The 12,648-nt window shown below is 35.8% G+C and overlaps 1 protein-coding gene across 3 annotated transcripts in view; it reads right to left on the reverse strand.

Moving 5' to 3' along the window:
* LOC126714192 (lycopene epsilon cyclase, chloroplastic) overlaps positions 1-8,777 on the reverse strand; it is a 24,140-nt gene extending 15,363 nt beyond the window's left edge. The window contains exons 1-11 of one of the 3 annotated variants that reach the window (XM_050414224.1): positions 8,309-8,777; positions 7,697-7,868; positions 7,080-7,215; positions 6,852-6,962; positions 6,663-6,765; positions 5,998-6,141; positions 5,808-5,915; positions 5,105-5,201; positions 4,894-5,022; positions 3,810-3,942; positions 2,735-2,932 (exon numbers count right to left, since the gene is read on the reverse strand). In XM_050414224.1, coding sequence (XP_050270181.1) covers positions 2,767-2,932; positions 3,810-3,942; positions 4,894-5,022; positions 5,105-5,201; positions 5,808-5,915; positions 5,998-6,141; positions 6,663-6,765; positions 6,852-6,962; positions 7,080-7,215; positions 7,697-7,868; positions 8,309-8,611 — 1,602 coding nt within the window. In that variant the 5' untranslated portion in view covers positions 8,612-8,777 and the 3' untranslated portion in view covers positions 2,735-2,766. Of the gene's footprint in view, positions 1-2,528; positions 2,933-3,809; positions 3,943-4,046; positions 4,541-4,893; positions 5,023-5,104; positions 5,202-5,807; positions 5,916-5,997; positions 6,142-6,662; positions 6,766-6,851; positions 6,963-7,079; positions 7,216-7,696; positions 7,869-8,308 lie in introns of those variants that run through there. The other 2 variants (XM_050414223.1, XM_050414225.1) reach the window with 2 other exon arrangements.
* Positions 8,778-12,648: the final 3,871 nt, after the last annotated feature.

Below are 12,648 nucleotides of genomic sequence, written 5' to 3' on the forward strand. Positions count from 1 at the left end.
CCATGCAATGCATTAGTTTTTTACTGCGGGTCCCTCTTCAGAATTTTGAAGAAGCTCGTATCAATTATATTTACCACCTTCTCAAAAAAAAAAAAAATTATATTTACCACGAATGGAATCAATACCCCATATCATCAAATCCTGCCAGTCAGTTTTAACATCATTCACTAAGCAAGACCTCAAAACAGCACTCCATATCCTTTTTGTAAACAAGTAAATAAAAAATAATTTTTATCTTCACTATGTCCTAGACAAAAGTAGCAAAGAGTATCCCAGTAAAGCCCTAGTACTTTTTTAACTGGAATCCCCTTTTGTTTTAATGAGAGACTGCCACATCACCCACTAACTAAATAAAATGTAGAGATTAAAACTCACTACCACTTGCTATTGTATATTTAAAATAAAAAGACATCTCCAATTAAAAAAGTACTTGAGGTAAGCCAAACCCCTTTTTTTATTGCCAACCATCCTATGAAGAAATGTCAAAGGATTTAAAGAGGAAACCATAGCAATTTCCAAAATTGTTCCCAAAATTAGCAATTGACCACATTGCCTTGTCCCTTTCTGTCAGCTCAACCAAAAATGGTTTACTTTGAATGGAGACTAATCCTCTAACCTAGCAAGCCTCGAAGACTAGCTCCTATTGCTTTGAAGTTTTAACTATATTAACTTTTGCATCAAAGCACTAGCAACATCATAGACTTTTAGGGGTGCAAAGTTGCTTCCATGACACCTCAAAGTTACCACTGCTACCCTTCTGAACTTTCCAAAGAAATGAATTGAACTTTTGGTTATTGGTTTTAAAAACTTTTTTGGAGGAATAATATTGAATACTATGGAGGGCTAATCGCAAAAGTTTGAGCCTCCCAAGCCCAACAAAAGAAAGTTTATTGACTGCCCAAGATGATATTGTAGCAATAATCTTGTCAATTAAAGGCTTGCATTGCAATTAGTAGCAATGACCTTATGAGAGATGAGAGGAAGCCTCAACTATCTCATTGGCAACAAGCCTTCTTTGAATTGTAAATTTAGGATTTTATGTTTCAAACTAGGAGCAATCTCCGCACAGAACACTTCACTTTTGCACGGATTCACAGAAATCCCGCAACTATATCTATATGTTTGATTAAAGGCTAAGATCATGCAAACTTTCCTTTTCCTATGGAATAAGGCTAAGAAATGATAAGAAATCCTAAAAGGAAGAAACTCTGCCAGAGTGTGCTCCATTAAGACAACTGGTTCATATTGACTAAGACACTATCAAGCTTCTCTGCAACAAATTTCTCTGCATCCCTTTATTGTTCCATGTATAGAAGCAGCCTACATAAGGGTGGTCCTCTACCTCAATGTTACATTTGCACAGCTCAAAACCTGTTTCAAAGGAAGATAAAACCCCTACTTCCTCCCCCCCCCCCCCCCCCCCCCACACACACTTACTTTTTCAAAAGCAGATTTACATTAAAATCTACCATCAATCCATGGCAAATGTGTGTTTGAGCCTGAAACACCTCCAAGTTCTTCCATAAGTCTTTCCTTTCCATAACATTATTTGAAGTGCTTTTCCCATTGATACAACAATGCATAGCTTGAGAGGGCCAAGAAATAACTTCTTTGCTCCGGAATTCCTAAATATGCCCAAGATCATACAAGTAATTGTTAACCGTAAACACCCCATTTTGCAACCTTTCATCTCGCCATTCTCCACTCTCTCAAATCTAGGGGTAAAACAGTAATTTTAGGTTTGAAAATTTTTTTATTAATGACCTTAAACATAACATTCATATCATAAGTAGTCAAAGAGTAATTTCCCAAAAAATTGGCCTCTTTCAATATTCAAAATGATGCTCAAATCACTGGGTTATATATAATTATATATATATATATATGTATATATATATTGTTAATGTTTAAATTTGATTGGTTGATCCATTATCTTAACATAGACAGGCATGTGTAGGATAATCAAAGATCAATTTTAATTGGTCTGTAAAAAGATTAATTAATTTTAATTAAAAGATAAAATCCTATTGGTGATAATTGTTTAATTATGGTGGTTATGTGAACATACAATTATTCCATGTGGGTAATGTTCTTTTTTGATGAATTTAATTAATTAAATATACAAAAACATAATCAATTAGATTTTGATTATACTTATGTATATTTAATTAATTAGAGGTTTTTTTTTTTTTTGAGAAATTAATTAGATTTTCAGTAGTACAATTAATCAATCTAATTATAGTTGCAATAGTATTTATCTTGTTTAATTAATAGAGTATTTATATTGTTAAATTAATAAATCTAATCGAGGGGGAAACTAGCAATGCCACTAATCCGCTCAATCTACTAGTTCACTTTCGTCTAATTGCATTGCATATGGCATCTCTAAAACTATTCCTGAAATAATAGGAGCACATTTTTATTTATTTTTTAATAAGAAAGCCGGAAAGCTCCACACACACACACCAAAAAAAAAAAAAAAAACCGAAAGCTCCAACAAGGCAGGTAAGCATTATAGAAGCTAGAGAGAGATTGTAACTCTACTTTCATGAACAAAAAGCACAAAAATCCAACATGTGCATCTTGGGTACAAAGTAACCAACAACCACATCATCGTGCTCAGACTAGAGGAGGTAGGATAGGATAGACACAGGTGTATGTATATACAAATACCTAGTATTTATCAAAAGTGGGTAGGCTCCTAGTGTTGTCTAAATTGCTTTCTTTAACAGACCTAACAAAGGGAAAAAAATAAGAGGATACAAACTATACTGTAAGATAGGTTCTTATCATGGTTGCTCCAGTGGGATCAGAAAGAAGATGTCTGACAAGGGACATTCTCAGATCATTTGGTGCTATAACAAACATATATAAGGCAAACAATGCCAGGTCTGCTGAGGAGAGAGTGGAGCCAAGAAATCCCTGCCACATCCTGCAAGGAAATCATATCATCAATTATTCCATACCCCATTAGAAATTAAGCCAATCAAGCATATCTTCAACCATAGCTTTTTGTATTTTAAGCTGTAACTATCAGAAAGACAGTAAAAGTTGTCATTTCTCTTTGTCCTATTTAGTCAGTATCTTTCACCAACATTTACTGACGTTCTATCTTAAAGAAGCCTTTGTGGTATAATAATACTAACAAGTTAATTACTAAAATAAGATAAGCACATTATAGCATTTAATCTAGACAGTCCCTCAGAAGTCCTTGAAAGTTATAATCTAAGGGAATCAGGTAGCTTGTTTTTGCAACTCGGCATGAATACACATTTATTGCTGGCATCACTTGCATTGCAAGTTAACCTAATAAACCATCTGTACCATTATTGGTCAGTGTTCACTAACATAAGCCCCCGCCGTTTAACAGAAAGAACCACCAATCATCCCTGTGACTATCATTCCACTACCACCCACAATCACAATGAAGATGCCCCTTCAAGCTTATCTTTGAAACATAAAATGCGCAAGACTCTATTGAAGTTCACAATAATCAATCTATTGGCTTCCCAGCCTTTCTCCTTTTAAAAAGGATTGTCTAATAACTCTGAATTATATAGTATGGAAAGAAGCGACAACCATCTCCTTTCTATAGGCTTGGAACAGGATTTTTATAGCCGACTACAAAGAGCCAGGAGCACAGGATTGTCCTTCGCATATGCAACACACACATAAACACAGACATGCACATGCGCACGCACACACATACATATATATTTCTAGTCACTATTAATTTTGTCATCAACTGGGACATCTACATCATTGTACTTGTAATATACCACACAAATGATAGAGAAAAATGATCATACCAATTGGGTAAGCGGAAGAAAGTATGAAAGAATGTCCTAATGCCCTCAATATCCAGTTGCAGAATCAGCGCTAATCCAAAGAGAAAGAATGCCCTTTGGCGTTTTCTTTCTTGTGGCCAAAGGGAGTTCCACGCTGAAATAGAAAATATAAATAAAGAAAGTGCAGATTATAAAATCACTGCCCAGAAAAGAAGTAACATCACACAAACTTAATTTATGAATTAGTAGATTCTCAACAAAAAAAAAAAAAAAAAAATTTATGAATTAGTACAATTTACATACAGATTAAAAAAAAATACTTGTTGATTAATCAATCTTTAGTCACTTGATAGCTAAGATAACCCATTGTCTGCCTCATATGTACAGCAAACCGTGCTCACAATGAGTGCAAGTTTACAAGCTTTATATAATGGAAAATTTTCAAATGAAGGGAAGAAAAAACATATCATAACAGAGAGATGGGCTTCCTTTTAGAAGTGCAATTCTAAGTGAAAGCAGGATAGACGATTCAGTGATTTACTAATACACTGTGAGTAAACATGCTTCTCAGGGTCAGATCCACGTATAAAATGCAGCCAATCACCATCATATAATAAGAAGTTATTCAAGGGATTTTATAAAAAAATAAAAATAAAATTGGCCCAAAGAACTGCACGTGAGGTATCCCTCTAGGAAGTAGAAGGTATTCTGCAATCAATAGCCTCTCCAAGCACCAACTGGAAGGCTGGGAACTGAAAAACAAGAATTGCTAAAAACTATCACAAAAGGGCCAAAATTTCTTTGTGAACCTAACAATCTCCTGAAATGAGGCCCTAAACCAGTTGACACTTCATAAAAAATATCTTGAAGGTGTAATTGTTAACCAAAGTAAGAAAATGTAATTAAAAATCAAGCTAAAAGTAGTTTTTCCATACATATTAATAATAAACATATGCTATATGCAGATATGCCAATGTTTTGATTGCTGAGATATGATTTTTACAATTACATAAAGAATATGTAGGATACTTATAATTGAATATCTGATGCAAATAAGTATCCAGGAAAAAGAAAAACCCAAAAAAATAAATCTCCATGTACATACCTTGCATCGAGATATTCTCAGTAGATTTTATACGAGTAAGAGTATCCTTAGAATGAGCCTGCTTCAAAATATTTGCAATTACAGAAGCATATTTGGGAGCTTCTGACAAAGATCTCACAACAGAATAACCTGTTAAGTGAAGGTAGAAATATAAGCCTATTCAGTTTGAATAGATTAAAAATGGAATTGTCTAATTCATTTATTTCCTTACCTGTGGCTGGATGCACCATGCTGGCAGCAGCACCAAATGCAAGGTTCTTTTGCTCTGTATTTGGTAAGGATCCACCAACTGGGATATAAGACCATTCCTGAATATCAAAATAAAAGGTAAAATTATGCCCTCAATCCTATTTTAGTTGATAATTCTGCAATCTTGAGAGTACTCTTTGGTAGTAGATGCATGAATGTTGATATGTAAAACAGGAATATTGCCAAATACAAACGTACTTTTTAGTAAACATTAGTACCAAGTGCAGCATGAATCCTCATTAGAATGCTTCTTAAAGTGCCTCTTATTAGAATGTTTTTCAAAATATGTTAATAAAGTTGATACGAAACCACAAGTGATTTGGGAGATAGAATGTGATTCCTTGTGATGTAAATTCCACAAAATCCCTTTGAACTGGTATATGCTTTAGCTAGAATAAGTGAACTTCTTTTACAAAAGTGCAAAACTTTAAACACCTTTGGGGTTGAAACACACTATCACGCATATAAAGACGGGAAAAAAGATTAAGAAATGCAACAAGCATTATGCCCAGGTTCTTTTAACAAACAGATGATGAAGATATGATTGGTCCACTATATGGCAGAAGCAAGAATCCTTGTAATGGCAGCAAATAAAAGGAAATTGTAAAGATGACCATTCATTAAATCAAAATTATAAGCATCAGAGTTTGGCCACAAATACTAACCTCTTCATAAGTTTTTATAATTCGGATCCCCATTGTCTGTAACCTTGAAAAGAGTTTTTTCTTCAACAAACCGAAAGGCATAGCTTCTTTTGAAGCCAGACAAGTTTCCTGCAATTCATTTTCTCCAAATATCTTACACATAATTCTGATAGGTAATACAACAAACAAAATTGAAATACATTGAGTAAACCTCAAAGAACACTTTTGTTGGAGACATGGGCATGGCATAAAGAAATGTTGGATATTCTGCTTCTAAACATGGAACTTTTTGTTTCATGTAGTCCCTATAGTCCATGAAAACCATGAGGCTGGGATCATATGGATTATTTTCCACCTGAAATAGTAAGAATTGACAGAATTATTGCAACTGCAAAGAAGAAACCAAACTTATTGTCTTGTTGTGAAGAAGACAGAGTACAGTATTATAGGAATAATTCATATACGAGTCCAGATTTTCTTCCCAAATTTTTGTAAAACACAAGAAGTGTAAAATACAATTGCTTCTTGAGAGAAGGGAATTCACGCAATTGCACGACTTGCAGGCAAACACCCACGACTTGTATGGTTTAGGATACAATGAAGAGAAAGATTTGTTTTTTATACAGTAATAATGATGTAGCGATATTGATATCACTGACCACCATAATGCAAGCAACCAGTCAATCAGATCATCTAGATATGTAAATCATCCTAACATATAACATTTTCCATATAGCTTTTCAACAAATGTGGGAAATGAGAAAAGCAGAACTAAGAAAACCAAGTTATAAGACACAGGGAACTTTCTGTAACAAGAAGATCGATGCAGAAAACTGCATTGAATATAATGGCTTAAATTATAATCTACATTCCTACCTCAACCTCCACACCGTAAGCTGTTTGGACAGACACCTTTGGACCACCCACCTCATACTGCAACAATTTCCCTGATGCTGCTCCTGACGCAACAGTAGCAAGCCTATAATACCGCATTAGAAGCTTGAAACAGGGTAAAACAGATTAATTAGAGATCCTCATTGAAACGAAAAGAATATCTCATTGTACCTGCAGGGAACAACAATATCGTGTTCACAGGCTACAAGACTGTGGCCATTACTAGCTTCAGAAATCCTTTCCACTCTGGAGCTAAGATATGAAACACCTGACTCGACACACCTAGGAGAAATTAATATAAATCATATAACTATAAAACACCATATCCGCAAGCACCAAGGAGTAGAAACATAACAAATAATAGAAATCATAGTGAGGAGAAATAGCAACCTGTCTTACCTTCTTAACAACTCCTCATGGAGCAAATGTCGACTTACACGTCCATAGGCACGACCAATCAGAATGGGATCATTGTCATCAAGATATAAAATTGTATCCTGCCAAACGTGCTCAATACACCCTTCAAGTCCAAGATCTGAAAATAGAATAAAGTAGGTTCAAATTAAATATGGATGCGAAGCAGATTTTCAATTTTTTTTTTTTTTCCAAAACTTGATGGATTTTCAACACCATATAGAGTTTTCTGGTAACATGAATGCACTAGTCTCTTAGATTGGGAGCGAATAACAATTACAAGCTTAATTTAAAGAAACCAGTCAAATGTTCACTGGTTCAGCAAGGGCTCGTCTAAACATAGCTAGCTAAATTTAAAATCGAAATACAAATCTTACATTCTGCGGGACAAAATACATAAAAAAGCTGTGATGGGAACTAAATATGGTAGATAGATAAGATTAGGCTTTGAACAAATCAACACACAAAGATTTGGTTACAAGTAAACATACAATTTCAACATTAAGTCAGTAACATATTACACCAGTTCCCTACTAGAAAAGGAATAGCATACAAATAGTATCACTGAAACTGGTTTTGTTTTCTTAGAACAAAAATGATACCTTTAAATTCATCCTCCCACACGCCATAATTATTCGTAAAAGGGAGGTCTGGACCAATGAGTCCAACTTTGAGTCCTAACTTGGCTGACTCTGCAGCCAGAGCAAGCCCAGCTGGACCGCAACCAATCACGACCAAATCCAGTACATTCTCCCCAACAGAAATAGGTGCTAACTGCAAAAATAGTTCATAGTAACACAAAATTGATGAGGCAAAATTCCAACATTTCATAAGTGAGTCAAAAAGATTCAACATATTGCTACAACTATTAATTCACAAAAAAACAGTGTATATACATAGCAAAGAGCACACTTAATTTGTTGAATAGATGAAACTTACACGACCCATGTGAAATTTGTACAAGATATTTTCACTGCGTCATAACGTGATTTGATCTAGTACTTACACTACATGTAGGATTAAGATTAATTTATTTACAACCTAGTTGCTTGCAATCCAAGTAAGACATTAAATACAACGAACCTGATTAAAAATGATATTAACTTTAACTAACCTGATTAAAAATGATATTAACCTTAACTAGGATTAGGCTATCTCACAGTTTACGAAGCAAGTTAAGCTTATAACATAGGAGAAGTGGTAATTCTTATAACCTTATCAGCGAGTTTAGATTGCTTATCCATGAGCTTGTTTTGCTGCATTTGTACAAAGAGGAGCTCGGACCCACCACCTTTTACATAATCTTCCTTATCAGCAAAACCTTCTTTGAAATTCACAGCCACACATCTCTCACTCCCTGTACTGGCCGCTCTGACTCTCATATAATGCCGGCACAAACCACACCGACGAAATGGGCCTTGTTTTCTACTTAGCGTGATTCTCTGCGACGGAAAAGTAGGCCAAAACGACACCCCCATTGCCGCAAAGTTCCGAGCTCCAAGTCCAACACACTCCATCTTTGATTTCCTTCTTTTTTTTTTCTCTCTCTCTGTTTCTTCAAGAGCCCGGCATTTAAGCTCTGTTTTTTAAGAAAAGATTTGTTGGGGTTGAGTAGTTTTATGAGAGTGAAGAATCGAAATAGCAAAGAGCAGAGTCTCTCTGAGTCTGACACTCTTTTTTCTCTTTGAGAGAAAATGGGGATAGGGAAGGGTGGTATATATGGTGAAATTTAATTTGCTGAGTTGTACAACTTCAATCCACAGGATGCCACGTGGAAAGATAGGATTGGTTGGGGGGTTTGAAAAAGCTACCCCTTATCAAAAACGAGTCGTTTTTTTCTTTCTTTCGAGTTTCCACTGTGTTCCGGACCCCAAAAACACGTGTTGCTGTTAGTTTCTCGTGCGTGCGTTGTAGACTTGGTATTTGACACGACATTTTTTTTAATTTATTGAGTCGGTAAATCTGTGTTTGCTCTCATATGAGTTTATCATTGACATCACTTAAAGGTCGGTTTGTTTTGCGCGTCTCACAAGATTCACGTTTTATGCGTTTTGCGTTTCAGCTTTTTTTTTTTTTTTTTTTTTTTCAGCTCAGCACCTCTTGCACTGTTCATGTGACATGAACTAGGGCTGTCCAGCGACCCGTGATATCCGACCCGCCCGACCATATCCGCCCGACCCGAAGGTCCACGGGTGAATCCGAGTGCATGTATGGATCGGTTACGGTTGTTGTTTTAAGAGGAACCGATTATTCGGTTCGGGTTTCGGGTTACACAAAAAAAAAATCCGAATAACCCGACTCGACCGAATATTTGGTAAAATAAAGTAATAAACCACTCTCCACAGTCCACTCAGTCTGATATAAGTCATGTCATGAGCTGGTTAGTGGGTAACGTGCTGAATTGCTGATCAACCATTTTTGGGCACAACTTCCCAATTTCAAATCCAACCATTAAAACTTTTTTTTTTTTTTTAAGAAACAGCTGTTTAAAATCAACGGTTATAATACTACTCTACAGCAGTACAGCCCCCTAGCACAGCACAGAGAGACAGAGACATCATATCACAGTTATCACTTAAACTCTACAACCCTAACAATTACAAATCAACGGTTAAAATTAAACTAATATCACAATCTAACGGTCACAATTAAAGGTGAAATATTTGATTAGATATCTCAATGACTCAATCTTAATCTCATATCCCAACTCTCTCTCTCACTCTTCAGTCTTCACCGAATCAAGATCAAGTGATCAACATGTCATAAACGGCCTCAATCTCTCTTCAGTCTTCACCTAATCACTCTCTCACTAAATCCACGGCCTCAGCTCAGACCTCACTCTCTCTCTCTCTCTCTCTAATCGCAATCTCATATCTCTCACTCTCAGACACAGACTCAAAGTAACGTTCTCTGTATCTCTCTCTCTCTCTATCTCAATCTCAAATCCTCAAAACTTGAAATCACTTCACCAAATCCTCTAGTCTCACACAAATGCTCTCTGTCTCTCACTCTCTAATCTCTGCAATCCCTTCACCAATTTCATACGAAATCTCAAATCTTCATCATTTCAATTTTCATCAGTCTTCAATCTTCACTCTTTAAAAGCTTTCATCTTCGGTCTTCTCACCAATGAACGGACCACACTCTCAAACTCTCAGTTCTCACTTTGCCTCTCTCTACTCCAAGATCCAAACCCTAGCTTCTCACTACAAGTTCTTCACACCAAGCCGCCGCCACCGCTGCCACCACCAGCAGCCACTCCTCTCCCTGCCGCCAATCATATGGGTTGAACCTAGGGTATGTGTTCTCCTTTTCTCATCTCTCTTTTTTTCAGTCTCTCATTGATTATATATGTTATGAAAATCTACTGTTAAAATGAAATAAACCCTAAGTTTTATAATTTGAAACCCTAACTAGAAATAGTTGAAACCTTAACCATTTACTTTTGTTTCTTTGTTCTTTGTTCAGTAACTTCAGTTGTTTGATTAATTTTGTTCCTATTTAAATTTTATTCAGGAATTGAAAGTTGTATATGTGGGGTTTTCAGTCTTCAAACTTGAAATTAACACCCACGGTTTTTTAAGGTATGATTTTTGTTTCCCTTTGTTTTTTGTGTTCAAAGTTGGGATTTTGCTCTTTTTTTGTTAGAGACGTAGAGTTGATGCATGTAACTTAAGCTGTTGTGGATGTGTTCAATGTTTCAGCTTTTATTATTTAGTAAAATTTATACTGTTAAAAATCAAATAAACTCCCAAGTTTTTTGTTCTTTGTTTATTTGTTTGATTAATTCTGTTCCTATTTTAATTTTACTCAGGAATTGAAAGTTGTCCAAGTGGGGTTTTCAGTCTTCAAATTCATAACTCCAACACCCCTAGTTTCTTTAAGGTATGATTTTTGTTTCCCTTTGTGTTTTGTGTTAAAAGTTGGGATTTTGTTCTTTCTTTTGTTAGAGTTTTATGTAGAATGTTGTTATCTAGATTCAAGCATCAAAGATTTTCCTTTTTGGTTTGTTTGATTATTATTATTAATTGTTAGTTTGCTAATTTCTATTTTTGATTTTTTAGGTCATGGATTCCTTCACTAATGCTCCCTTTGTTTCTACACAAGCGGATGGTGCTACTGCCACCTAAGCGGATGGTGCTACTGCCACTACCACTGCCACCCAAGAGGCTGCTGCTGCAACCCAAGCTGGAGCTACTGATGGTGAGTTGCCCCTAATTCCACCTAGTGTAGTGAGTAAGACTGGTACTGGTAGTGGTTGGAAAAAGCCTTTAGCTTGGAATCATTTTGAAAAAGTAAAGGTAGACGAGGGTGTCACTATGGCTGTATGTAATTATTGTAAAAAATCATATCTGGCTGATAGTAAGAGTTATGGTACTAGTAATTTGTTAGCTCATGTGACAATTTGTCCTAAGAACCCTAATAAAGAAGATAAAGGGCATAAAACCTTAGCTTTTGAACCCAAAAATGATGGAGATGAAGGGTTCAAACTTGTGTCAACAACTTTTTCTGTTGAGGCTTCTAGAAAGGCACTAGCTGAAATGATAATAATTGATGAGTTGCCTTTTAGGTGTGTTGTGACAAAAGATTGGAATGGGACAGTTTTAGGAAATGAGTTAATGCACATGAGGTGTTGTGTCCATATCCTAAATCTCATTGTTGGGGAGGGTTTGAAAGAAATTGATGCATCTGGTGCTAGGGTGCGTGAAGCTGTGAGGTATGTGAAGTCCTCGCCCAATAGAAATCAAACCTTTAGGAATTTTATGGAGAGGTTAGGTATGGAGTCCAAGAGTCTTCTTTGTCTAGATGTACCTACTAGGTGGAACTCAACTTACCTTATGTTAGAAACTGCTGAAAATTTTGAGAAAGTATTCCTTAGGATGGACTTTGAAGATGATGGTTATTCATCATATTTTAGGAGCAAGGAAGATAGTGGTGGTTTGGGATCTCCTTGTATGAGTGATTTCCAAAATTGTAGAGCATTTGTGACTTTCTTGAGACTTTTTTACAATGCAACAAAGAAGTTCTCTGGTTCTTTGTATGTGACCTCAAATGCCTTTTTTGATGAGATCTTTGTTATTTAGGAGAGTATTTCTCATTTAGTTAAATCCCAAAACACCCTCTTGAAAAATACAGCCACAAACATGCAAACTAAATTTGAGAAGTACTGGGGGAAAGGTGATAAAATTAATCCTCTTTTGTATGTGGCTGTGGTTCTTGATCCACGAAAAAAATTGAGGTTTTTGAAGTTCTCTTTTTCTGAAATTTATGGGAATGAAGTGGGGAATGTGATGGTTGATAAGGTGAAAGCTCTTTTGATGAAGTTGTATACTTTTTTCTGTTCTGTTAATTCCCCAAATGTGCAAGAACCAAGTGGGGGTGAGAGGACACCAATGGTAGGTGATGCAAGTGATCCATATGTGATGGTTCAATCTCGATATGAGCTTTTCTTAGAAGCTGAGCAATTTATAGGCTGTAGTAATGAGGTTGACAAGTATTTAGCTGAAAATTGTGATGGTAGAAGGGATGTGAATTTTGAGGTGTTGGGGTGGTG

Source organism: Quercus robur, chromosome 2, assembly GCF_932294415.1.
Source record: "Quercus robur chromosome 2, dhQueRobu3.1, whole genome shotgun sequence".
NCBI lineage: Eukaryota > Viridiplantae > Streptophyta > Magnoliopsida > Fagales > Fagaceae > Quercus > Quercus robur.